Source organism: Mesocricetus auratus, unplaced genomic scaffold, assembly GCF_017639785.1.
Source record: "Mesocricetus auratus isolate SY011 unplaced genomic scaffold, BCM_Maur_2.0 Super-Scaffold_100707, whole genome shotgun sequence".
Lineage (NCBI taxonomy): Eukaryota > Metazoa > Chordata > Mammalia > Rodentia > Cricetidae > Mesocricetus > Mesocricetus auratus.
Genome location: NW_024429269.1, coordinates 6,830,278 through 6,856,128, shown reverse-complemented (window position 1 = coordinate 6,856,128; position 25,851 = coordinate 6,830,278). Strand labels below are relative to the sequence as shown.

Genomic DNA, 25,851 nt, shown 5'->3' with positions numbered 1-25,851 from the left:
TTATGTTTTTGTGAGAATAGGAGTATCTCTGACTCTTTGGCCTGCTCTTAGGACATTTTCCTCCTACTGAGTTGCCTGGCCAAGCCTTGATATGAGGGTTTTGTGCCTAGTCTTACTATTGTATCTTGTTAAGCCATTTTCAGTGACTATACCTGGGAGGCCTGCTCTTTTCTGAAGGGATCAGAGGAGTAGATCTGGGGGTTGGGTGAGGTGGGAGGAGTTGAGAGAAAACTGGTTAGAATATTTTGAAAACAATAAATAAAATAAAAAATAATATAATAATTTTAAAAAGTTAGCTTTTAAAATTATAACTAAGAGTTTGGGGCTGGTCAGATGGCTTAGCCATTAAAAGCACTAGATCCACAGCTAAGCACTGAGTCAAACTCCTGGAACCCAGTTGTAGAGAGGGAGCAAAGGGGTCAAGACCAAGCCCACAGAAACAGCTGACCTGAACAAGGGGGAGCTCATGGTCCCCAGACTGACAGCTCAGAAACCAGCATAGGACCAAACCAAACCAAGCCCCCTGAACATAGGTGTCAGTTAGGAGGCCTGGGCAGTCCATGGGTCCTCTGGCAGTGGAACCAGTATTTATCCCTAGTGCACAAATGGACTTTGGGAGCCCATTCCCCCATGGAGGAATACTGTCTCAGCATGGGGGAGGGCCTAGGTCCTGCCCCAAATGATGACAGACTTTGATGATCCCAGATGGAAGACTTTACCCTACCTGGGGAGTGGGTGGGTGGGGGTCAGAGGGGACATGGGAGGGTGGGAGGGAGAGGGAACTGGGATTGATACTTACAATAAGATTGTTTCTAATTTAAATTAACATATTATACATATATAAAGCACTTGCTGTTCTTGCAGAGGATTGGGATCTGGTTGCCTTGACTCACACTGGGCAACTCACAACTGCATGTAACTGTAGCTTGAGGAAATCTGATGCACTCTTTGGACTATTGTGGGTACCTTCGTGCAAGTGCACAAGTGCACACATATACAGGTACACACACACATAAATCAAAAGAAATTAAAAAATATAACTAGAAGTGGGTATAAGGACCATGGAAAGGAGTATACAAAATAGAGAATTCTCTTTTCCACATACTTTTTTTTCTTTTTTTTCCTTTTTGCCGGGAGGGTGTGTGTGTGTCTTTTTTTTTTTTCTCGAGACAGGGTTTCTCTGTGGCTTTGGAGGCTGTCCTGGAACTAGCTCTTGTAGACCAGGCTGGCCTCGAACTCACAGAGATCCACCTGCCTCTGCCTCCCAAGTGCTGGGATTAAAGGCATGCGCCACCAACGCCCGGCCTGTGTGTGTGTCTTTTAAGACAAGGAGAATTACGTAGTCTAGTCTGGCCTTAAATTTGTGAGTCTCCTTCCTTAGTTTCCCAAGTTCTGGGTTACTATTTTGTGTCACTATACCCAATTAAACATGTTCTTTGGGATTTTTTGTTTTGTTTTGTGAATCAAAATTCTTAAAACAGGAAGTCAGATGAAAATAACATGTACCAATCTGAATTCTATATGTCTTCAGAGGTAAAATGTGGGTTTAGTAAATATATGTTTACAAAACACATTATCAACTGTTTGTCTAGCAAATACAAATATACACTGTTCATAACTCAGTAGCTTCTGGGATACAGCCTACCTTAAATGTCTGGAAAATTTACATCATGTAATCCCTCTCCAATCTAGTACGCACAGGTTCCTGAATGCCACCCCTAAGTCTCTGCTTCAGGCGTCTGGGTTGCTTCTGAGAATGTCCCCTCTTCTAATGCTTTCCCCAGTGATCCTGCTGGTGTGAGACACCATGAAAACCACCGCTTCACAGCAAAGGCAGCTATGTTTTATTAAGCGTCCAATAATTAAAGCATTTTATACAAATATCGACTAGTTACAGGCGCTCAGCAAATCAGCATGATTACCCATTGTGTAAGGTGGGAAAACAACCGAGCCCCAAGGCTCTAAGAAACTCAGCAGAGGGCAAGAGATTGGGCAACTGTTCTCTGCATTCCAGCACCCATGCGTCCCTTGCTCCACGAACATGCCATACTACTTGTTGTGATGCACACGGACTCTGTTTATCTGAGAAAAAGAATATATCCAGAGATGTGGTTAGTTCAGAGTGTTGACTAAAGGACAGGGACTCACTGAAGATCAAAGGCTCAGAGTCATCAGGACTCATTCACCTCAAAACTTCTATAATTATTACCATGTAATTAACAAAGCAGAAAAAATGTGTTAAATATAATACTGCATAATCCTTAACAAGTATTTATTATTCCTTACAGCAAACATACAATTAGATTTTTTGGTAGGATCTCCCTACATAGCCCTGGTTGTCCTGGTACTCATATTCACTATACAGACCAGGCTAGCCTCAAAATTACAGTTATCTGTCTGCTGTCTCCCAAGGGCTGTGTGCTGCCACACTTTAGATTGAAAGCATCACAACTCTTTAAATGTCTGTCAGTGTCCTATGCACAATCAACCATTAGCTTGATGGTCTTCAACAAGACGGTCTGATAACTAGAGTCTCACCTTTCAAACAGCAACAGACAGCAGTGACACCACACAGCAAAAGAAGCGGTTTCAGTTTTAAGAAAAGTTGTCCATGAACAGAGGAAATATGTTAGCAAAACTAAACTGCCAGGTATATAAGGTCCTGCCAGCTCAGTTTATCAAAAAGGACAAGAAACACAAAATTATTGGCTTACAGATGTGATGACTCGAGTTCAGAATGACAAATAAATAAATAAATAAATCACTCAATTACACATCACTGTCAAACAAATACTTTATATAAGGAAAATTCCCTTTAAATATTTATATACATGTTACCATGTAATACTGTTAATCAAACCCATGGTTTATTTGTTTAAATAAGATTAAATAAGTGGTCCCAAATGCTGATGTTTTTCTATCACAATGACTAGATAGTTTAAAGCAAACTTCAGTATGGTATAATGAATACATGGGTTCCTTAGATAACAATAAGAAGAGCAATTTTCAGAGTATGTTCTCATCTCTAGGTCAGGGAGAGCTTTATTAAGTGGCAAACACTTTGTAATGATGCAGAGTGCAAGTTTGGAAAACAAACACACTCAGAAGATCTGCTGCTCAAATAATATTTTTTCAAAACCAGGTGGAGGAGTATGATAAAATTCACTGAACTGGCAATCCAAAATTGCACTGTCGTCAACTAGAAGGGAGAAAAAGAAATTAAATTAGAAGGACATTCAAATACACACATAATTAAAAAGCATACTGTTTTCAGGCAAGGATGTAACTCAGTGATAGAGCACCTGCTTAGCAACATTGCTGAGATCTAGCACCACAAAACAGTTTAATTATAAACCATTTTTCTAATGTCATAATATTTTTTCTTTCTTTTGTAAAAAATATTTTCTATTAATTCTGCAAGAATTTAATCAATGTGTTTTGATCTTATTTAAACCCCTCCAGCTCTTCCCAGGTCCAACAACCCTTCTCTACTTGCTTAACTTTGCATCCTTGTTCTTTCTGTTGCTTTTAAAAACGTTAACTTAGTTTTAGTCAAAGACTCACGTATGTATGTGGTGTCTTTAGAAATAAGGTCTTGCTGTCACGTTGTGGAAGGTAACCAAAAGCATTTGCAACAGCCTGCATTGTTTGGAGAGCTATGGAACTTTACTGTCTAACAACTTCAAAAGAGGTAACCCATTTTTGGCATGAGGCTTTTTGTTTTTTAGCCTATGATGTCTACTAGGGGTATAATCATATATTATAAATAGACACCAATTGTCTTATCTCCCTCTTACCTTCACTGAAAAGCAAGAAGAAACACCCAAATAATACATAGACTCTTCCCTGCAGACCTAGTAAAATAAGCCCACACTAATAAATCCTAAGGCAAACTACTATTTGTTACATAGAAGGACATAAAATGAGCTATTCTTTTAAAACAGGATCTCATTGTGCAGCTTTGGCTGGCCTGGAATCCTTGATGATTATGTCATAATATTTTAATTAAAAATTTTTTATGTGCATGGCCATTGGCTTACATGTATGTCTGTGTACCACTGTGCATGCCTGGTGCCTATGGAGGCCAGAAGAGGGCACTGGATCCCCTGGAACTGGAGTTACAGATGGTTGTGAGCTGCCATGTAGGTGCTGGGAACTGAACCAGGTCCTAGCATGAGCAGCAGTTAGTGCTCTTAAACCCTTAATATCATATTAATTGTCAATAAGAGTAAAAACACCTGCCATCTGGGTTATAAAGTCTTCAAAAATTTTTTTTCCAGTGTGTGTGTTCATGTGTGCATGGCATGGTACACACTCAAGAGGTTAGGGGAAACTTGCTGGAATCAGGCTCTCTCCTTGTATCAAGCGGGTCCTGAGGCTCTAACATCACTGTCAGGGTTGGCAGCGAATGCTTTCATCCACTGAACCATCTAGCTGGCCTTGGGTTGTAAAATCTTTAGGTAAAGACACCCACAACAAAATCTGCCAAAAACATATGAAGGAGGTTATCAAAACATTATTAATAATGATCCCAGCCATACACAGTGGTATATGTCTGCAGTCTCAACTATGTGGAAGGCTGAGGCAGGAGGATCTCCTGAGCTCAGGAGGTTGAGGCCATCTGAGGCAATGTGATACGGACTTCATCTCTCCTCTCCTCTCCTCTCCTCTCCTCTCCTCTCTTCTCCCTGCCCCCCTGCACCCCCTCAGGGTTTCTCTGTGTAACAGCCCTGGCTGTTCTGTCCGGGAACTCACTATGTAGACCAGGCTGTGAAAAGACAATATGCAAATTCTGAAGAACTCCATTATCCACACATGGAAAGGGCTCATGAGTCCCCCATCTTTCCCTGAATGCTGAGGAAGGGGAGGTCATTCTTCAGTGGTGTTCCACTGGCAAGTTCTAACTTATCCCAGTAACTAATCCACATCCCATGCTCATGTGAACACTCTGACAAAACTCAATGGGTCACAAAACAGCAACAGAACAAAAGACACGAAAGTAAGAAGTAGAACTGTTGGGAAAAGGGGCTCAGTGGGAAGGGATTACAGAGGGTAATGGGAGTAAAAATGACCAAATGTACTATACATGCACATGAAATCATCAATTAACATAAAAAAGAAGAAAAGCATATACACATTTTGCACACAGATACAGAAGGTAAACAAAAGCCACCAGTTTTGATTATCATTAAGTATTTATCCCCATGACTGCACCGCTTCTCACACACTAGCCTGCCATTATTATAAAGGGTTAGTAATAGCTTTTATTATAACCCAAATCTATGAATTTACATAACTAAGGCAGTATTTCAGACAGTAAACCACAGGCAGAAAAGTCATATATTTATTGATCTGAAGTTGTCAAGATAAGTAGTAAAAGCAGAATAGAATGATAAAGGCATTAGTCATGTTTTTTTTCAAAGAGACAAGGTCTTTCTCTGTGTCTCTGGCTGGTCTGAACTCAGAGACAGAGTAATCTGCCTCTGCCTCCCAAGTGCTGGGATTAAAGGCCTGTGCCACCATGCCTGCCTGAAGACCTTAGATTTTAGAGATAAGTATAAAATGTTTAATAACAAAATAATGTGTCTGACATATGCCTCAAAATAACCCACATAAGGAAAGAAACGCTGGGTGACCAAGTACCTAGGCTCATTATAATATTCTCTTTTCCTCTGTGAAAGTTTGAAAATTTCCATAATAAAAAAATTAAAGGAATTACAAGAATCATTTACACTGCCTGAGTCTTACGAGAGTCACAGAGAATGCGAATCTCTATGCATTTGAGGCCAGCCTGATCTACACAGTGAGTTCCAGGTTAGCCTTCAAAGCTACATGGGGAAACTGTTTTGAAAAACCAAAAAACCAAAAAACCAAAAAACAAAAAACAAAAAACCAAAAAACCAAAAAAACCAAAAAAAAAAAAAAACCAAAAAGAAAAAGTCAACTTATACAGAAATGATAGTTCTTATACATACCCAGTTATCAAAAGCAAAGGCGTTAATCTGAAACTATTCTAAGTTAAAATTTCTCTCAGAAGAATGATTATGTTTAGGTAATTTTATGAAGACAATGAATGCTCAATTCACATAAAATTCCCTAGTTCCAAAATATTTGTTATAATTTCATTTCCTTGTCATCTAATCTTCACTAGTAATTAGTAGAAAAAGCTTTGTAAATTCAGAGAAGTTTGATCTTTCTAGAACATAAAACTACACCATAACGGCTGGAGAGATGGCTTGGTGGTTAAGAGCACTAGCTGTTCTACCAAAGAACCTGGGTTCATTCAGTTCCCAGCACCAACTGGCAGTTCACAGCCATCTGTAACTCCAAGTCTTCTGACATCCTCTAGCACCGGGCACACAGGTGGTGCACAGACACTCAGGCAAAACACAGGTCACATAAAATTATAAACAAACAAACAAATGATATGATAAGAGTACATGGTCATGGATAGTTAACAACAACCATTATATTTAACCAACTTTGTTAATATGTAGGGAATAAAGCTGGGTGGTGGTAACACACACCTTTAACCCCGCATTTGGGAGACAAAAGCAGGCAGATCCCTGTGAATTTGAGGCCAGCCTCGTTTACAAAGTGAGTTCCAGCACGGGTTGTTACACAGAGAAATCCTGTGTGTACACGTACATGCGTGTACACACACACACACACACACACACACACACACACACTAATTATCTTTAATACTGCAGAGATAATGCAATGGTCTGAGTACATTCCATATGAAATGTCCTTATTAGCAACTTCTGAATGATAACTACATAATTAACATAAATACCAAATAACAATTAATATGTATCTATTGACAGATGAGTAACATATTAGCTTACCATATACAACTGGATACACTGTCCCTCGTATACCTGATGCTGGACAATGCATGTTTTTTCCATTCAAATACACATTTAATTCTACATGGTCATATGTGATACCCTAGGAAGGAAAGAAAAATTTTAAAGGATAAAAATAAGCCGGACGGTGGTGGCGCACGCCTTTAATCCCAGCACTCGGGAGGCAGAGGCAGGCGGATCTCTGTGAGTTCGAGGCCGGGCTGGACCGATAGCCTCCAAAACAATACAGAGAAACCCTGTCTCGTAAAAACAAAAACAAACAAACAAACAAAAAAAAAAATAGAAGCGCTGCATAAAACCCTGAATAAGCCAAAGCACTAACGGAGAAGTGAGCAAACAGAAACTAAGTGTGGGATCACAGCAGCTTTATCAGGGCTGACAATCTGGCAGACCACTTTAACTAAAACATTACTAGTGATTATTGGGGAGGGGGACTTAGAATGTAAAATATCAATTAGAGGCAAAACAAAGAGTTTAAATTATAGTATTATATTTGGATAACCTGGATTTTATTATTTAAATAGTAAAAGTAGCCCATATGTCATGAAGACTATAAAGAACTTATAAACCCTGGTCTTTCTCTAGAATGTTATCTAATGGAAAAAACACTGTTCTCCATTAGGGACTACCTGTCACTCTTTTCAAGCTATGAAGAGATGAGATGATACTTGTTTTTTTTTTTTTTAACTTTAGTCATTTTTTTTGGGGGGGGTGTTCGAGACAGGGTTTCTCTGTGGCTTTGGAGGCTGCCCTGGAACTAGCTCTTGTAGATCAGGCTGGTCTCGAACTCAGAGATCCACCTGCCTCTGACTCCCGAGTGCTGGAATTAAAGGTGTGTACCACCACTGCCCAGCTTAACATTAATCATTTTTTAAACTTAGAGATATTATTATTTTTTTATCTGGTTGTGGATGCTCACACATGCAGGTAGGTATCCAAGGAAGCCAGAAAAGGGTATTGAATCCCTTGGGGCTGTAGTTGTAAGCCACCCAACATGGGTACTAGGAAATGAACTCAGGTCTCTAGAAGAACAAGTGCTCTTACTCACAAAGCCATCCCCAGACAAGTTGTTTCTAAGAAATCATACATTTCTCTCTTTTTACTCTGGTCTCATGGTAAAATCAATCTGTACAATTCAATATGAATGAGGCTGAGTATCCAGTTAAAAAGAATAGGTTAAAAGTAAGAAAAAAAAAACAGAATAAAATGCATTGCTGTATACACAAATAACAGCTAAAAAGTGACATTAATCCTATTGTTAAGGTGCTGGAGGTCACTTGAGGCAGCCTGCACTGTGAAGCATTACTGTAGGTATTTCATACTTAGTCATGCTTACAAGACAATTATATCCACTTAACAGATGAAGCAGTTGAAGGGGTAACTTATTTAAGGTTGCACAGCTAGAAAGTGGCAGAACTGAAACTTAACCCATAAGGTTATCTTCAGAACACTATTACTCATTACACCATACACTACTTTTCTTTAAAACTTTGTACAGGCCGGGCGTTGGTGGTGCACACCTTTAATCCCAGCACTCGGGAGGCAGAGGCAGGTAGATCTCTGTGAGTTCGAGGCCATCCTGGTCTATAAAGTGAGTTCCAGGAAAGCCTCCAAAACAATACAGAGAAACCCTGCCTCGAAAAACCAAAAAAAAAAAAAAAAAAAAAAAAAAAACAAAACCAAAAACTTTGTACCATACATGTTGGAATCCCTAGTCAGAAATATGAAATGCTCCAAAACGTGAGACCTTCTGAGCCCCGAGGCTACACTATTATGCCACACATGGAAAATTCAGAAACTGATCCCATATGATGGATCAGAGTCAAAATAAAGGCACACTAATATATATATATATATTGTGCAAATTAGGACAGCAAAGTGGAAAACATACTTGCCACAAAACCTGCATCTGACCCTGGACCCAAATGGTAGGAGAGAACTCTTACAAATTGTCTTCTGATGGCCACCAGTTCTACATGTGATGTGCCTTGAACTCACAAAGATCCGCCTGCCTCTGCCTCCCAAGTGCTGGGATTAAAGGCATGTGCCACCAATGCCCGGCTACAAGTGGCATTCTTAGATCTGTTAATTTGTGATATCAGTCATCTTAATGAATGAAATGGGACAGGAAGACAAAATATACACCAGTTCAGTATTACAATGAAGAAAACATCTGTTTCAATTTCATCTTTTATTATAACTAGATTGACAGCCTCAACTTGACAGCAAAATTCTCTTTTAAGAAATAATCAGGCCAGGCATTGGTGGCACATGCCTTTAATCCCAGCACTCAGGAGGCAGGCGGATCTCTGTGAGTTCCAGGACAGCCTGGTCTACAGAGCTAGTTCCAGGACAGCCTCCAAAAAAACAATACAGAGAAACCCTGTCTCGAAAAATCAAAAAAAAAAAAAAAAAAAAAAAAAAAGAAAGAAAGAAAAAAAAGAAATGCACAATTTAAAATAGTTTATGCTTTTTGTCTCCTTTTCTTTAGCAGGCAACTTATTTCTCTTTTGAGGCAGGATTTTGTTATATAAGTCAGGTTGTCCTGAAACTTGCTGAAACTACAGCACCAACAACAACAAAACCGGAAACAAAAAAGCTTCTATAAGCAAGTTTTGAGATTGTTTTCTTGGATGAGGTCTTACTATGTACTGCTTGACCTGGAACTCACTATGTGAGTAGGCTGTCCTTAAACTCATAGAGACGCCCACCCCTGCCTCTTTGCCTCTGCTTGAGTGCTGGGATTAAAGAAGTGTGTCACCATGTTCTGTTTTAAACCTTGGGATTTTTGAGTTCAGTTTTTTGAAAGGTTCTAAAAGTAGAGACATTTAGTAAGACGAACTTAAACAAGGATCAGTACTTACAGTAAAATGCTGTAAACATTTATTGGGGTGGCTTACACTTTCAGAGTTTTAGTCCATTATCATTATAGTGCAACATGGTGGTGTATAGGCAGGCATGGTGCTGAAGACTCTCAGAGTCCTGCATCTTGACTCAAAGGCAACAGGAAGTGGTCTGAGACACTGGGTGTGGCTTGAGCATATATGAGACCTCGAATCCTGCCTCCATAGTGACATACTTCCTCCAACAAGACCATACCTACTCCAACAAAGCCACACATCCTAAACGTGTCACCCCCAATGAATTTGTGGGGGTAATAACATTCAAACTATCACAGTTCCTAATATTAATAAAAGTGAAATATTTTGAGAGATCTCTGGCTTCAAAAATACCTAATATCCTATAAGATGATCAGAAAAACTTTTAAAATTATGTATCAAGATTTGCCTGTGACTGGGTGTTGGTGGCACATGCCTTTAATCCCAGCACTCAGGAGGCTGAGGCAGGCGGATCTCTGTGAGTTCCAAGCCAGCCTGGTCTACAGAGCGATTTCCAGGACAGCCTCCAAAACAATACAGAGAAACCCTGTCTTGAAAAACTAAAAAAAAAATAAAAAAATAAAAAAGATTTGCCTGTGACAGTAGGATATTGCTTAGAAGCCAATCTGTAAATGATCGTGCTACCTGGAGATATAGGGTCAGTCACCCTCATGTCCTGGTCTGCCAGCAATTCCAGAAAGGACAGGGCAGTGAAGTGGGGTAGCAGTATCTGACAAGTGTTCTCAATGGAAACAGTACTACCTTACTAGACAATCCCAGGACTTTGGATATTTGAAATAAAAATTACAACCCGGCATGTAAAACCATGTCTAGTCAAAACAGCTCAAGTTTAATAATTGACAGTGGACAGGAGCTCTACCAGGACACTCACCACTACATCTCCTTCCTGAGGAAGGTTGTTTGCTGGCAGCCTGTTTTTTTCTTCGTTGTTGTGGTATAGGGCTCCATCATTTCTCATCACCAGACTGTGCATGTCTCGGCCAAGAGGAATCTGGTTCAAGTTAACTTTCTGAGTTGCAACACCTATACCCCAGATTCCTAAAAATACAAGTTTAAATATACCATAAATCTGAATTATAAGAATTATTTTAATTATTTTTCCTCCCCACCCCCTTCCAGTCAGTTCTCACTTTGTAGCTCTGTTGGCTTGGATTTAGAACTTACTACCAGGTTGGCCTCAAATTCAGAGAACTACCTGCCTTGGCTCCCTGAATGCTGTGATGAAAGATATATCCTTAATCCTTAATTAAAGGTATATCCTTGTTTTTGTTCTGTAAAACAAACTTTTTAGACAGCAGATTACAAGGCTAGTGGCTCAGCAGATAAGGTGACAAGCTTTGATCCTTAGAACCCAAGTGAAAGTGGAAGGACAGACCCACAGATTCTGTAAAAGCTGAGCTGACTTTCACATGCCCCACCAGAGTCATATACACACACAATAATAACGTTTCTCTGAAGTAAGCTGCAATGCATACTATGTTCTCTATAGGTAAACTAGGAGGTTAAGAGTTGTATTACTGAGATTTAAGCAATCACAGCTATGTTATCTTGGTCCAAGTAACTTAACTTCCCTATTTCCTCATCTGTTGAGTCTAATAGTACTTACAAGGTGTGGTGGTTTAAATGAGAAGGGCCCCCATAGGCTCATATATTTGAATGCTTGGTCTGCAGTTGGTAGACTGTTTAGGCAGGATTAGGAGGTGTGACCTTGTTGGAGGAGGTGTGTCACTGGGGGCAGGCTTTGAGGTTTCAAAAGCCCACACCAGTCTCTCTGTCTTTGCCTCCTGCCTGTGGATAAGATGTAAGCTCTCAGTACTGCTCCAGCACCATGCCTGCCTGCCTGCCACCATGCTCCACTCCACGATGATCACCCTCCAAAACTGTAAGCAAGTCCCCAGTTAAATACCTACTTTTATAAGTTGCCTTGGTCATAGTCTCTTCACAGCAATAGAACAGTAGCTAAGACACAAGGTAAGGAAAAGATACAGGACTACCCAAACACAGCACTTAGGATAGGTCAAGAAGCTTTTTGAGCAAGTAAAGCACACACTGAGTATTTAAAAAATGCTAGCTATTGCCATTTCTATTTTCTCTTAAGTTTTTTTTTTTAAAGCACTGTAGGGCTAAGGGTAGGAGTACAGATTTGTGGTAGTCTTTGCCTTGGGCCTAATTCTCATCAAAACATACTTTGTCTGTCTGTATGTCTCTCTCTGTCTCTCTCTCTCTGCTCTGCTCTGCTTCTGAGAAATGTGAGATTACTGTCTTTAGTTATATTTATAATGAGTAACAAATATATATGCTATGAATAATAGCAGGAATATTAATACTGGGGATCTAAATCCAGCACTTCATACATGCTAGGTAAGTGCTCTACCACCAGCCTGTATCTTCAGAAGCAGGCATTCTCTTCTCTGGCCAAACAAAATACCTACTGTCCTGGACGTGTTCTCAAGCTGCTACCTTTCAGTTTTCATTAAAATCAAAAGAAATGCTACACATGGAAGGGGGTTTGAATTCTATGCTGTCAATACTCTTTCTGAATTGGTTGAATCCATCAGAAAGTTGCACACATGTCTGGATTTGACTATCTTGACATCAGAAATACTTTGACCTATGTATAGTTCATCTCCCCTAAGAGACAACTATGACAATGACGACAGCAGGTGACAATAATAATCTCATAACATTTGCAGATAGGGTTCTGCAGTCTTCTTACTCCGAAAGAATTGTGTACAGGATTACTAACACTCCAATAACCAACCCATCTGTGCAAGGGATGGCATCATGGAGTATCCCTGACAGAAAAGTCCACATCTAATTTTTTTATTAAGTTTAAGGGTCAAACATTATTTCTCCTTTTTAGAAGAAAATATAGGCTAGAGAGATGGCTCAGCAGTTAAGAGCACTGGCTGTTCTCCAGAGATCCTGAGTTCAATTCCCAGCAATCACAGGGTGGCCCACATCATCTATAGTGGAATCTGATGCTCTCTTCTGTCATAAAGGCATGCATGCAGACAGAGCACTGGCATGCAAAAATAAATAAATAAATCTTTTTAAAAACAGAAGAAGAATATATATTTGAGAAGACAACAGTAATTAGGATAGTTCACAGCCAGTGAGGTAACTTATAATAGCACAGTGGACAGACTTGGATTTACGCTTCACAAAAACAAAAAACAGTATTAAACCACTTTAAGAAACCAGCTTCAGAAGTACCATACTGTCCAGGGAACAAGATTCACTTATTTCATTACAGTCTTCTTACTCTATACTTATGTCACTCAAGATTTCAGTGTTTACTGAAAACAGAACACCAATTTCCCCATATGTAATACTACTACAAGTTATGATCCTTCAAGAAACGCCATAAAATTGCAAAAGAAAAGTCTATGGCTTAGATGTGAAGTGTCCCTCCCAAAGGCCCATGGAAATCCCTACTGGTGGATTCAATCACAGAGAGGTGACTGCATCTGGAGGGTTCTACTTTCTTCAAGGGGTTAACCCTTTGGTGTACTCATAGTATGATGGGAGTATTAGAAGTGGGACTTGTTTGGGAGGAAGGAGGCTATTGAGAGGAAGCCTTCGTAGAGCCTATCTTGTCCCCAGCCTCTTCCATGTCATTACTGTTTCCTGACTCATGAGGTGGGTAACTTTGCAACACCATGATCTTCCCCCATGGTTTTCTGCCTCACTATGGCTGGGAAACAACAGAGCCGGTGACCACGAACCTTAGAAATGAGAACCAAAATAAATTCTTCCTCTTTAACCTGCTTTCTGGGGTGGGGTGTTGCAAAGCTACAGTTTAGCAAACTGACTAATTTAACCTGGATCACAAGAGGGAAGACTTGGGCCCTGTATATAAGAGTTTGGGACTTTTCCTTAATCATCTTCTGAATTTTTTCCTAATCAAAATTATCTTTGGTGATAGTTAAGTACGACTATAAATTATACTAACCAGTAGACTGGATTTTGAACTCAAAGTAGCTTTTGTTCTGATGTAAAGGTGCACTGGCTAAACAGCCTCCAGTGCCACAGATTCTTCTTCCGTTCTTCACAATGACAACATCTGTTCCTAAACAAAACACACAGACATCACAGCACGGTTAATTTGTGTATGTGGAAAAGAGGGGCCAGCAGTGGTGAGAGGGAGGTGTGTGCACGGTGTGGTTATTAAAGGTCAGTATCAAGAGTCTTCCTCCATAGATACCCACCTTATTTTTTGAGATGGAACCTGGAGGTCACTGATTGGTCAGACTGGCTGGTCAGTGAGCCCCTTAGTTTTCAATTACAGACATGTACTGTCATGCTCAGTTTGTTGTGTGGGTGCTGAGGAGTCCAAACACCCAGTACTTTACCCATGAAGCCCCAGGCTCTGTTCAATAATTCAGTCAACAACAGCAAAAAAACAGGAATACTGTAAGTCTTTTCAAATGTGGGTAATATTGATAGATTGTTTTAAATACTTAATTTTCTACTTTTTAAGATACTAATTATATATAATATTCACTTGTATCAAAAAGTCTTTGTGGTGATATTTTGTTTATGATACAATAAAGCTTGCCTGAAGATCAGAATGCAAAGCTAATCACACTAGTTAGCCATAGAGGCCAGGCAGTGGTGGCCCACACCTTTTATCTCAGCAGCTATACAAGTTAGCCATACAAGAGGCCAGGCAGTGGCGGTATACACCTTTAATCCCAGCACTTGGGAGACAGAGGCAGATGGATCTGTGTGAGTTCAAGGACACCCTGGGCTACATGAGAGTAAGTCAGTCTAAAAGAGAAACAGAGCTCACACCTTTGATTCCAGCACTTGGGATGATGCGCCTCTAATCCCAGCACTAAGGAGGTAGAGACAGGAGTGACATGGCTGGGCTGGGGAGGAGACAGGAACTCACTGCAGTCTATGTAGTCTGAGGAGCAGTGCAGTAGAGAGGACACGATTACCCCTTCCATCTGAGCATCGACAGAGGTAAAAACTCTCTAGTGGCTGGCTGCTTTGCTTTTCTGGTGTTCAGCTTTAACCCCCAATATCTCTCTCTGGGTTTTTATTATTCATACTACAAGTCTTTTTCAATTAAGTTGTTTCAAATAAACCAAATTATGTTGAATATTTAAATTATTTGTAAGGGGGTCAATGAGATGGCTTACATGGCAAAGGCACTTTCCACCAAGCTCGATGACCACCTGAGTCTGACCTCAGGAACCCACAAAGTGAACTGACTCCCAGAAGTTCTCCTTGGACTTGACACATAAGTCATGGCATGTGTGTGCCCCATAAATGCACACAAAATAAATAAAATGTAAAACATTTATAAGGTAAAGGGAAGCTAACTCATTTTTTAAATCAATAAACAGATTAGATAAATTAACAATTTTCACTTAAGTCAAGCCTTAAACACTTAAGAAACTTAGTATATTGGTACAATTCCAATTCTAATCAAATGGATTAAGACAATCTATTAAAGACAGCCAAGGGTCTACTATGTAGAAGCCATTATCACCAGTCTAATACTACTGCTCACACTGGAGTGGTCAGGTAAGAGCAAAGGAGTGAGTTCATCTATGCCGGGAAGGGACAGGTTGGCTGAAATGGCTGACACTGAAAAGTACTTAGCTTTACGATCGTAACATGTTCACTAAGAGAGCTTCTGTTAGGCACATGGCAAAAACATAAGCACATGTTTTCTTTGTTTTGAGACAGAGTCTCTCTGTATTGACAGTACTAGCCTCATCTCCTATATGGGAATACAGATATGTGCCACAATGCCCCACTCTAAATAAGATCTTAACATCATTAAACACACTTGATTTTCATAAAAAAATTTAGTTTCATCTCTAACAACTTCATAGATGACAGTAAGAAAAATACTGCTTTTGAAATGAGAACCTATTAGCACCTGTTTCTGAATTTTGGCTTAGGAAAGCAAGTCCATCAGAGATCATGAAGAGCCAGCTCAATTCCTATATGTAAGAAAATTTTAACATTATTAGTACGCATGACTCCCAAAGTCTATGGCCATTATTACCTCCTCACCTGTAATAAAATCATAAGGTAAGCAGACACAAATATTAGGACTAGGTGGCAGTCCTCCAGAATGGTCTAATAAAACTAGACAATAGTAATAAAAGAGTCAGTCCCTACTTAAACAAAACAATCACTCTAAAATGATCGTCTTAAGATCATACAATGCTAACATTAAGTACATTTTTGTTTGTTTATTTAAAGATTTTAAGGGCTGACACATGTCACAAAGCCTGAGGAGACCTGAGTTCGACCCCTGGAACATGCAAGGTAGGAGAAAGCTAACTCCTTTAAGTAGTCCTCTGACAAGCCGGGCGTTGGAACACACCTTTAATCCCAGCACTCGGGAGGCAGAGGCAGGCGGATCTCTGTAAATTCCAGACCAGCCTGGACTACCAAGGGAGTTCCAGGACAGCCTCCAAAGCCACAGAGAAACCCTGTCTCGAAACAAACAAACAAACAAAAAATGTCCTCTGACCTCCATTCTCAAGTGAGTGTGTATGTATGCGGGCGCGGGCGTGTGCATACACACACACACACACACACACACACAGAGTTTTATAAAATGTTAAAACCCAATTTCTGAGCTGGAGAGATGACTCAGCAGTTTCAGACACTTGCCACCAAGTCTAACAACCTTCCATGTGTGGGAAGGAGAATATAGTTCCACATCACAAGTCATGTAAAAGGAAGACAGGCAGGTCCTTCAGGCAGGAACCTGGAAGCAGGAACTGAAGCAGAGGCCATGGAGGAGCTCTGCTTACTGGCTTGCTCCTACCTATTTGCTCAACCTGCTTTCTTATGCAACCTGGGACAACCTGTCCAGGGATGGCATCACCTTGCCATGGGCTGGGACCATCCACAACAATCATTGGTCAAAAAACAAGCAATCTGGATGGAAGCATTTTTTCAACTAAAGATCTTCCCAAGTAATTTTAGCTTATGTCAAGCTGCCAAAAATAAGTAACAATAACAAAATGCAAACAGAACAAGTACTGTCCCTTTCAAAATAGCTACCTTGAAAGGCATCTGTTTCTGAAAGACTAATTTACAATTAAAGGAATCAATGAAAATATTTACAAAACTCCAACATGGCTTTAAGTAATGCAACATCACTGTTTGTATATGTTCTTAAAAAAAAAAGCAGGAAAGCAGGTTGGACGTGGTGGGATACACCTGTAGTCATAGATATATGAAAGGCTGAGATGGTAGGGTGCCTTGAGTCCAGGAGTCATACACAATCTGAGCAGTATAGAGACTGCTCCCCTTTAAAGACAAAACAACAACAAAAAAAACCAGGCATGAATCAAACAAAAAGGCCCAAACATATTCTTTAGATTGTGTGCTATCATTTTCAATATCCAAATACATACAGCATGTTTCCAACTTAAGATCAATTCATGTTTGAATCACTCTTCTAACTCAGCACGCCTTTCTTTTTATTGTGGTTCTCATGCCAAGCTTTTCAGTGTTTGAAGAATTTGAATTTATTAGGAGACAAGTTAAAAAAAAAACTTCCACAGAAGGAAAGAAATTGGGAGATGTTATCACTGTACTACACTCAGTACCTGAGCGTGCTAGACAGCACTGGAGAAAGGGAAACAGAAGAATGATACAAGGTATTAGTTCTTCCTACAGAAGACAGAGACCAAAGATAAAGAATGTTCTACAGAACCCACAGCACAGCAGGGGCTGTCTTGTCACATTTGTTCAGTGAGTGAGTAAACTAAATAGAAATGTTTCCTGAAAGAAAGTACAAGGTCTGAACATCCACTGTCTATAGTGATGGGTAAGAAAGAATTTAGCAGGGCAGTGGTGTTGCACACCTTTGATCCCACCATTTGGGAGGCAGAAGCAGGTGGGTCTCCATGAGTTCAAGGCCAGCCTCGTCTACAGATCCAGTTCCAGGACAGCCAAGGCTACACAGAGAGACTGGAAAAAAAAAGAAAAAAGAAAAAAAAGAAACAAACGGAGTTTAAAGGTATTTAAGTACTGAGGTTCTGTACTACACTAGAGACTTAAGAATTAAAGCACTGTAAATTTGTACTGGTATTGTACAAGGTACCAAACAGTGACTGTTACTGCAATAGAAAGTAGAATACGAAATTTTCCAGAATTGCAGATTATCTGTGCAGAAGAGAGTTTTGCTATAAATCTTAAGAATGTATGTGTTACACTGTCCTTTAGACAATGAGTTATTTGGGGAAATCAAAAGTTTATTGTATAATCCACAAAAAAGACGGTACTCTGATATAATCATATGGGAAATCTCTCCGGCCTGGACAATATTCCAGAAGCCTGGAAATGTATGGGGGGGGGGGTTAATCTAAAAGGGAAGTAATAGTATGTGGGAAAAGATGCTACAGAGGGTGTGGATGAGAAGTTATTAAGTCATTGGCAACTGGAAAGAAAAAACGTGGACGAGAAGGAGCAAAGTGCTGTTCTGTTTTGCAATCGCTTGATCCGATGGCAAGAGGGAGTCAGATGAAATTACAGCGATCCCAACAGTGACTAAGTAGTCCGGCAATGGCGATTCTCGTGGAAGTGGTGTGTTAGGATCCGAGGTGCTACCCCTGGCTTCTGCGACCGGCCTTGTTTGGACTTCAGGAAGTGAGGGGGGAAATTACTCCCCCAGAAGAAGCTTCAGCCTATATCTGACAGTGCTGACGGCAGAATTCTGCCAACACAGAGTGACACCCGACACCCGGACACGGATGGCGGGCGCCCCCGCGTTCCTCACCTGGGAGCACCTGACTCCTCAGGAGGAGCCGGAGTCAGCCTCCCTCTGACGCTGACACGGCCCCGGCCTAGTGGCCGCAGGCAGCCAGGCCACCGGGTGTCCCGGCGGCTGCGTGGTCACGAGGTCCCGCCCCCTTCCCGCGGCCCCCAGGGCCGTTGGGTCCGGTCGAGAGGCCCTTACCCATGTGCTGCGTGTCCAGCTGTACGGCCGGCATCTCCTTGAGAGGAATGTGGCCGGTCCCGCCGTCCCTGCAGCAACGCAGGCAACACCACGCCGACGCGGACATGGCGCAGCTCCACAGCCCCGCCACTCCGCCCGCGCCCGAGGGTTTTGGGGTCGCGGCAGCTCCGCAACCCGCACAGAAATGCCTGGGGCGGGGAGGCGAAGCCGAGGCTGAGGCAAAACCCCCGGCGAAGAAGCGAGGACCGCCCGATGGGGCGGGGCGGGGCGGTGGCGGGAGGTGGGCGGGGCCAGCTGCTGACTGATTAACAGGGGGCGTGGCGGGCGGGCAGGGCGGCGGCGGGGGGCTGAGCGGCAGTGGCCTGACTTACTGGGAGAGGGCGGGGCCCGTGGCCTGACGGATGGGAGAGGGCGGGGGCTGCTGTATTTCCGGAGGTAGGCGGGGCCAGTGGCCTGACGGACTTAGGGCGGGAGGGGCGGCGTGCGCCTGCGTACTGAGGCGTTCCCCTCTGCGGCCTCGCGGCCGTCCCTAGCACTAACAGGTGAGCAGATGGGAGTCGCTCGGGCTCTCCGGCTTCTCCGGACTCTCAGAGGTTGTGATTCTGTTGGTTTGTTTTTTAGAAGGGGCCTTGCTGTGCTGTCCAGGGTCTGGAACTCGCGGCCACCATGGTAGCTCCATACATAGTAGCTCCGTGCGGACTTGGTGTTCAGTACTGGTAGCTGGGCGCAAGGTGTGTGCCCAGGGTGTGTGTGTGTGTGTACTTGTAGCTGCAGCTGCCGGGTGTGTGTGTGTGTGTGCGCGCGTGCGTGTGTGTGTGTGTGTGTGTGTGTGTGTGTGTGTGTGTGTGTGTTGCGGCTCCACAGTGATTTCTTTTTTAGGATGGATTGACAGTTGCAGATCTGCTTTGGGGAAGGAGGTAATAAAACGCCCGGGTTTTTTCGTGTGTGTGTGTGTGTGTGTGTGTGTAAAACTCGGCGAGCGCTCGGCTCTCTCACCTGCCACGCTGACTCGGACCCACGGCCCTGTGGACTGCACTGTGGATGTGCGGCTGGGATCTCCGTTGGTGTCGCAACACTTTCCCTGCAAAGGCGCTCATCGCTGGGCTTGTTGCTGTGCGGACCTAGGATTCGCAGGCGGCCACCCACAGAGGGCGGGGGACAGGGCCGGAGGACACCTTTTTAGAAAGTCGCCAGATAGATGTGCATGAGTTCAGGCGCTCTCTTGCCACGGCGAGGTCAGAGGACAACTTTCGGAAATAGGTTTTCTTTTCCCGCCTTGGGGATCCGGGGATGGAATTGAGGCTTTCGGGCGGGCTTGCTTGAGCCGGAGAGCCATCTTGCCGCCCCTGATAGGCCACTGCCATGCTCAGGTCTCTTGGGCACCGAGGATTACTAGAGGTGTGAAAGGAATACCAGGACGCTGTGAAGAAAACCCGGAGTTCTTCCTAGGGTTTGCTGCTTCCTGGTGCCACATAGAAGGCCCCAGTGGTGGTCACCTCATCCCCCTTATCACTTAGATTACCCTTCAGACACCGTCAGGTGACCAAAAGAATCAGGCTCAAACTCCTGTGCCAGATGATGCTTCTACCCTGAAAGTTTTCCCAGGCTCTCTCAAATCCCCGGGGAAACTGAACATAAATTCTCAGTTTTATTTATTTTTGAGACCGGGTTTCTCTGTGTAACCGTTCTGGCTGTCCCTGGATCTCACTCTGTAGGCCATGCTGGCCTCAAACTCATAGAAATCTGCCTGCCTCTGAACTGGAATTAAAGTCCTGCACCACCACGCCCTGGCAAATTCCCAAGTCTTGTTTTGTTTCTCGAGACAGGGTATCTCTGTATTGTTTTGGAGGCTGTACTGGAACTCACTCTGTAGACCAGGCTGGCCTCGAACTCACAGAGATCTGCCTGCCTCTGCCTCCTGAGTGCTGGGATCAAAGGCGTGCACCACCACCCCAATTCTTAAGAAATGGTTTTCCCATACATAACTGTTTAGTCATCTGAGTATAAATATCCTTTATGGAGATATTTATTCATAGAATGAGGGAAATTTTCAGGCTTTGGTCTGTTTTCTATTTATAAAAATACTTTCATTGTAATACTAAGAAAACTGTCCAAGGCTTGTACTTTGAGATTTAGTTACCACAGAATTAATATCCAGAGTAATTGCTAAAATTATTGAGGGCTACCCTGCCTTTCACTGCCTATATATCTTTCAAGTACTCTCTTGGTGATCAACACACACACACACACACACACACACACACACACACAGAATCCTTGCAAGATTTCAAGGCAGATACTGCTCCCCACTTTATAGGTGAAGAAATAGACTTAGATTAAATGACTGTGCAATTTCACAGTGGTATAAAATATACACAGTAGGGTTAAAAGCCTGTATTTACTTCTCCAGATGTTGTTGCTTCTGGAATTATGAAGTTGGAACTTACAATTCAAACTACAACCCTCTGGAAATGTTCATTTTAAAAGGCAGGTCTGCACTTCATCTTCTGTGTGTTTTATTAGTCTCCACTTTAGCTAATCTGCCAGAATAAAATTGTTTTATAAACTGAACTTGTTTGCTTAGAAGTGTTATTAAAAGTTGTACATTTACAGAGAAACCCTGTCTAGAAAAAAAAGCAAAAAAAGTAGTATGTGTATTAGATAGGTAATAATCTGTCACATCTTCTATTAAAAACTGTTAACTAGCTGTGAATAGTCCACTAATGTTGAGAGGCAGAAATCCCATAGTCTTTCCTGGCTGGAAAAAAATTTGTTAGGGCGTTGCCCAACATACTATACCCTTAACTATCGAAACTCAGGTGTACTCAGCAGGATGAAGCAAGCAAAACTGCCTGGAGCAGACTTTCCAGTCTTGGCAGATTGAATGGCGATGAGCTCATAGACTTTCTTATATCTGACTTCTATTCTTTTTATTACTTTCAAAGGTATTACTAGTTCTTTTTGAAAATCAGGTGTTTTGACAGTCTTCACCATCACTTTCAATAACAATTACAAATAAAATCTACAAAAATGTTTCCAGCAGTTAGAAAGTTGTTCATCTAAGTCAAAAGCAGTAACAAAGAATGATAACCAGGCAAAAAAATTCTATCTGTCTCTGTCTGTCTGATGTGTGCCCCTAACAGGTGAACTGATAGGATAATAGTGTACAGCATGTGGCTGAAAGTCTAATTTAAACATACGCAGGGTTTTCTCTGATGGGTTTTGTGGAAGGTAAACAGATATCTATTGAGTTCCACACTCTGTACTGGGCCATACAAAATGTTTTCATCATTTATCAGTTTTTAACTTTGTGGGCTAATCCAAACTATGTTTTAGATTCTTAAACATTACAAATAGTAACAAACAAACCCCTACTTCTGTAAACTAGCATGTTTCTGGTGTCTGTGACCCGTTTCACACTTATGTTTTGGAGTAAGGTTAGCTGACCTTTATCTAGTGCTTCGATTGTTAGGCACTGATGAAGTGCTCTCTGTAAACTAACCCTTATAACAGCCCCTTAAGGGGGAGCTATTCTTTATTACACAGATGAGGAGTCTGGGAAGCACACCCAAAGCCCGTTCCCTGAGCTTAGCACTGCATTCAGACCATGCAGCGTGGCTTTCCTGCCTTTATTCCTAGTCACCTTTCAGACTGTCTCCCCTACGGTACACATTCTATCACTGGGCGGTGGTGGTGCATTGTCTTTAATCCCAGCAGTTGGGAGGCAGAGGCAGATGAATCTCTGAGTTCAAAGCCAGCCTGGTGTACAAAGTGAGTTTCAGGACAGTCAGGACTACACAGAGAAACTCTGTCTCAAAAGAGAAAAAAATGCATTCTATCATTGTTTGAATATGAAATGTACCCCCACAGTCTTACACTCCTGCCCCCAAGTTGGGTACTCCATTTTGGGAGTGTGTAGAGTCTTTGAGACTTCACCTAGCCAACAGGTGGGCTGCTGTGGGAGGCACTTGAAGGTTCCAGCTAGAGCTGTTCTTTTCCTCCTGTCCTCGGACTCCTGCCACCACAGATGGAGCTGCCCAGGCCTGTACCTTCTGTGTCCTCCTGAACCATTAGCAAACTAAATCCTTTCACTCTGAGTTGTGCCTGTCAGAGATCTTGTCACAGCAACATAGGAGGTGGCTAGTATGACATTTTTTTATCTCTTCAAGTCTTTACCCCAAATATTGACATTTAAATTTATCTGGTTAATTATTCTCATTTAATTCAAATATATAGTGATACACACACACACATATATATATATCAAAAATATAAATTTGACTTTTGGTTGTGAGCCTAGCCTTTAATAACTGTGCCAGCTCTCCAGTCCTAAAATATAAATTTTAAAATGAAAATTTTTGCTGCAGTGAATTACTATCATTAATTGGCTTGAAAGTGCCAATTAACAGCACCATTGAACACTACTCATTCTTCACAGGATGTCTTTAAAGGTTACTTAGATTTTTAAATGCTAAACCACTAAGAAAGGTTGGTGGCTTGGAAAATCCAAAGATTAATCACTAGGAATAAAAGAGAAGATTGGGTAAAAACAAAGGAATTTGAAAAGGGCACAGAAAAATTAGAGGGTATCATAAAATGTTTTTAGTATAAAAAATAAGAAAGCAATTCATGGGGGATGTCCTTCTGTATATATGTTTCTCTTATTGGTTAATGAATAAAACACTGATTAGCCAATAGAGGAAGGAAGATAGGCGGGGCTAGGAGATGAGGAGAATGCTGGGGAGAGAGGAGAGAGAGGCTGAGAAGAGACACCATGCTGCCCAAGGAGTAGTATGCCAGATTATGGGTAAACCACAGCCTCGTGGCAATACATAGATTAATAGAAATGAGTTAATAATTAAGACAGAGCTAGCCAATAAGAAGCAAACTCTAGCTAACAGTTTTATAATTAATATAGTGTCCGTGTGTTTATTTGGGACCAGGCCAAACAGAAACCTCCATCTTCAAGCAATAGCAAAGACTCTTTAAGGAAGGCCCTATGAAGTTTTTTATAATTTCATTTACTCAAGACTTTAAACTATCTTCCCTCCAGTGGAAGGTAAAGCAGGTTGTTACAAACCAAAGAGAACTGTGACATCCCTGCCCAGCCACCAGTGCCTTTATTCTAAATCGGCTGCCTCTTAATGTCTTTCTTACCATTTTTTGCTGAGCACTGTTTCTAGAATAAGACTCATGAACAGACTATTGAGGAGACAGAAGGGAAGTGTGGTGGGTAGTCTTGGTTGTCAACTTAACTACATCTAGAATGATCTACAGTCTAGAAATTGGGGAATACCTGTAAGAGATTTTTTGCTAGGTTAGAAGTGGATGAGTCCACTTCTAGTCCAGACCTTTGAGGTGGAAAATACAGGCCTTTCACCCAGATCTTGAAGCCCGAAGACATGCCTTTAATCTGAGCCATACCTTCTGCATACAAGCAAGAGAAGAAAGGAGGTTTGTTCCTGCCTTACTAACACATCCATTCCTTCACTGGCATTAGAACCTACTTCTTTGGGATCCCAGCATATACTGAAGACCAGATGAGACATCCAGCCTTGTGGACTGAGCAACTACTGGATTATTGTACTTTCTGTTCACAGCCCTTGTTGGATTAGCTGGACTGCAGCTTGTAAGGTGTTCCAATAAATCCCCTTTATATATATAGACAGAGATTCATTCTATAAGTTCTGTTACTCTAGAGAACTGTGACTAGTACAGGAAGCAAAGTAAAATAATTCCAGAGTTGGTTTTACATTCAAAGAAGAGATAAAGGTGATTAGGTGGGGCTCAGTAACGCTGATTCTCAGATCCGCATTCCTTGTCTATGGGTAGAGGAGGTTTCAAACTGTGGCTTGCCTGCAAAGGGCAGATAATGTTCTGGACAGCTTTCATAACAGATAAAACAGCATATATAATCTAGCATTTCAGGGAAATCTACAAATGCGCCAAATAATCAAGGGTTTCCCTAAGTAACTCAAATATTCAAGTGACATATTTTTGACCTACTTTAGGACGAGAGAGCAAGAGGTCACTATGTCCATGTGTGTAACCTAGTACTTAAAAAGCTGAGACAGCCTGGGCTACATAGCAAGATCCTGTCTCAAAAAATGTTCTTTTGATATTTGCAAACCAAAACCAAGCAAGAAAACAAAAAACTTCTTGGTGGATATATAATATTTACAACAAAACAAAATTATGCATAGATGAATAAGATTGTGAAAAAAATCTTAAAATGTCTCTAATAACAAAGAAGGGCGTGTGTATTATAAGTTAAAAGCATATCAAACAAAGCTAATTTAAGATATGTAACAATGTCACCATCTATAATTCTATTTTTGGAAATGTAAAAAAAATACAGATTATCCAAATTATGAGGGTTATCAGAAGCCTGGTTTTGTTCTGAGAAGAAACTGTCATGTGTTAGTGGAGACACTTGTCTGTTGTAGATGCGCTGGATAGGGAAGTGCAGTTTTGTGAAACTGTGGTCACTACATTCTTATAGCCTGAGTCAGAGAATGTGAGACTACCGGAAATTGCTGAATGTGTATTAAACTGTTTTGATGCACAAGGCCCTAGGTTTGATCTGTAGTATTCCAAAGGCAGAACACAACAGAACCATAACTCTTACCATGTTTGAAGCACCCAGGCACTGCCAACAGTGGAGAGATGCTCTGGGGATTGACAAGAGCTTTAATGTGGTGAGCGGGACTGCCAAGAACGGATGCTATTAAAGCTTCTTATTTTTCTCGTCCTCATCCTCTTCCTCACTGCTGCTGGTCTGGTGTTCTTGTTGTTTGTTTGTTTTTGAGGAGGTCTCTCTATGTAGCCCTCGTTTGCCTGGAACTCGTTATGCAGACAAGAATGGCCTCATAGCTATCTGCCTGCAGCTGTGTCCCACATTCGAAGAACTTTTCAGTGGCAGAGTGCTTGCCCAGCATGCTCTTGGTCCAGTTTCCAGTAACACATTTTTCTATTCTAAAATTTAGTCACATGCTTTAGTAATTATTGTATAGCCTGAGTGGAGATGTAGCTCAGTGGTCAAGTTCTTGCCAATCATGGTTGGAGCACTAGGACTGGATAAACAATAACAAAACGGTATGCAAGGGGCCCACTAAAGAAACTGCCAACATGACCA

The 25,851-nt window shown here is 41.6% G+C and overlaps 2 protein-coding genes across 4 annotated transcripts in view; one reads left to right on the top strand and one right to left on the bottom strand.

Annotated features, from left to right (window-relative positions):
* Nucleotides 1–1,821: 1,821 nt before the first annotated feature.
* On the bottom strand, nucleotides 1,822–19,134 carry Spryd7 (SPRY domain containing 7). 2 transcript variants are annotated; one of them, XM_040740724.1, is made up of 5 exons: nucleotides 18,717–19,134; nucleotides 13,728–13,844; nucleotides 10,644–10,810; nucleotides 6,852–6,954; nucleotides 1,822–2,082 (listed from the first exon to the last, which is right to left on the bottom strand). In XM_040740724.1, exons 1-5 carry the CDS (start codon nucleotides 18,820–18,822, stop codon nucleotides 1,919–1,921), a joined length of 657 nt encoding a protein of 218 aa, XP_040596658.1. In that variant the 5' UTR covers nucleotides 18,823–19,134; the 3' UTR covers nucleotides 1,822–1,918. The 2 variants fall into 2 exon arrangements, with proteins under 2 accessions (XP_040596658.1, XP_040596659.1); XM_040740725.1 differs by lacking the exon at nucleotides 1,822–2,082 and adding an exon at nucleotides 2,781–3,199 and having other exon boundaries at nucleotides 18,717–19,112.
* Nucleotides 19,135–19,173: 39 nt separating this feature from the next.
* Nucleotides 19,174–25,851, top strand: part of Trim13 (tripartite motif containing 13) — a 41,429-nt gene continuing 34,751 nt past the window's right edge. The window contains exon 1 of one of the 2 annotated variants that reach the window (XM_013117206.3): nucleotides 19,174–19,258. The gene's annotated coding sequence lies outside the window, so the exon portion shown is untranslated. The remainder of the gene's footprint in view (nucleotides 19,259–25,851) is intronic. The other variant, XM_040740723.1, reaches the window with a different exon arrangement.

Excerpts from the sequence above, each read along its gene's own strand:
- Spryd7 (XM_040740724.1), bottom strand. The coding sequence starts at position 18,822 with ATGTCCGCGTCGGCGTGGTGTTGCCTGCGTTGCTGCAGGGACGGCGGG. Across the intron at positions 13,845-18,716 it reads GCTGGACACGCAGCACATGG|GAACAGATGTTGTCATTGTG; the intron begins GTAAGGGCCTCT and ends TGTTTTGTTTAG. Across the intron at positions 6,955-10,643 it reads CTCAGGAAGGAGATGTAGTG|GGTATCACATATGACCATGT; the intron begins GTGAGTGTCCTG and ends TTTCCTTCCTAG.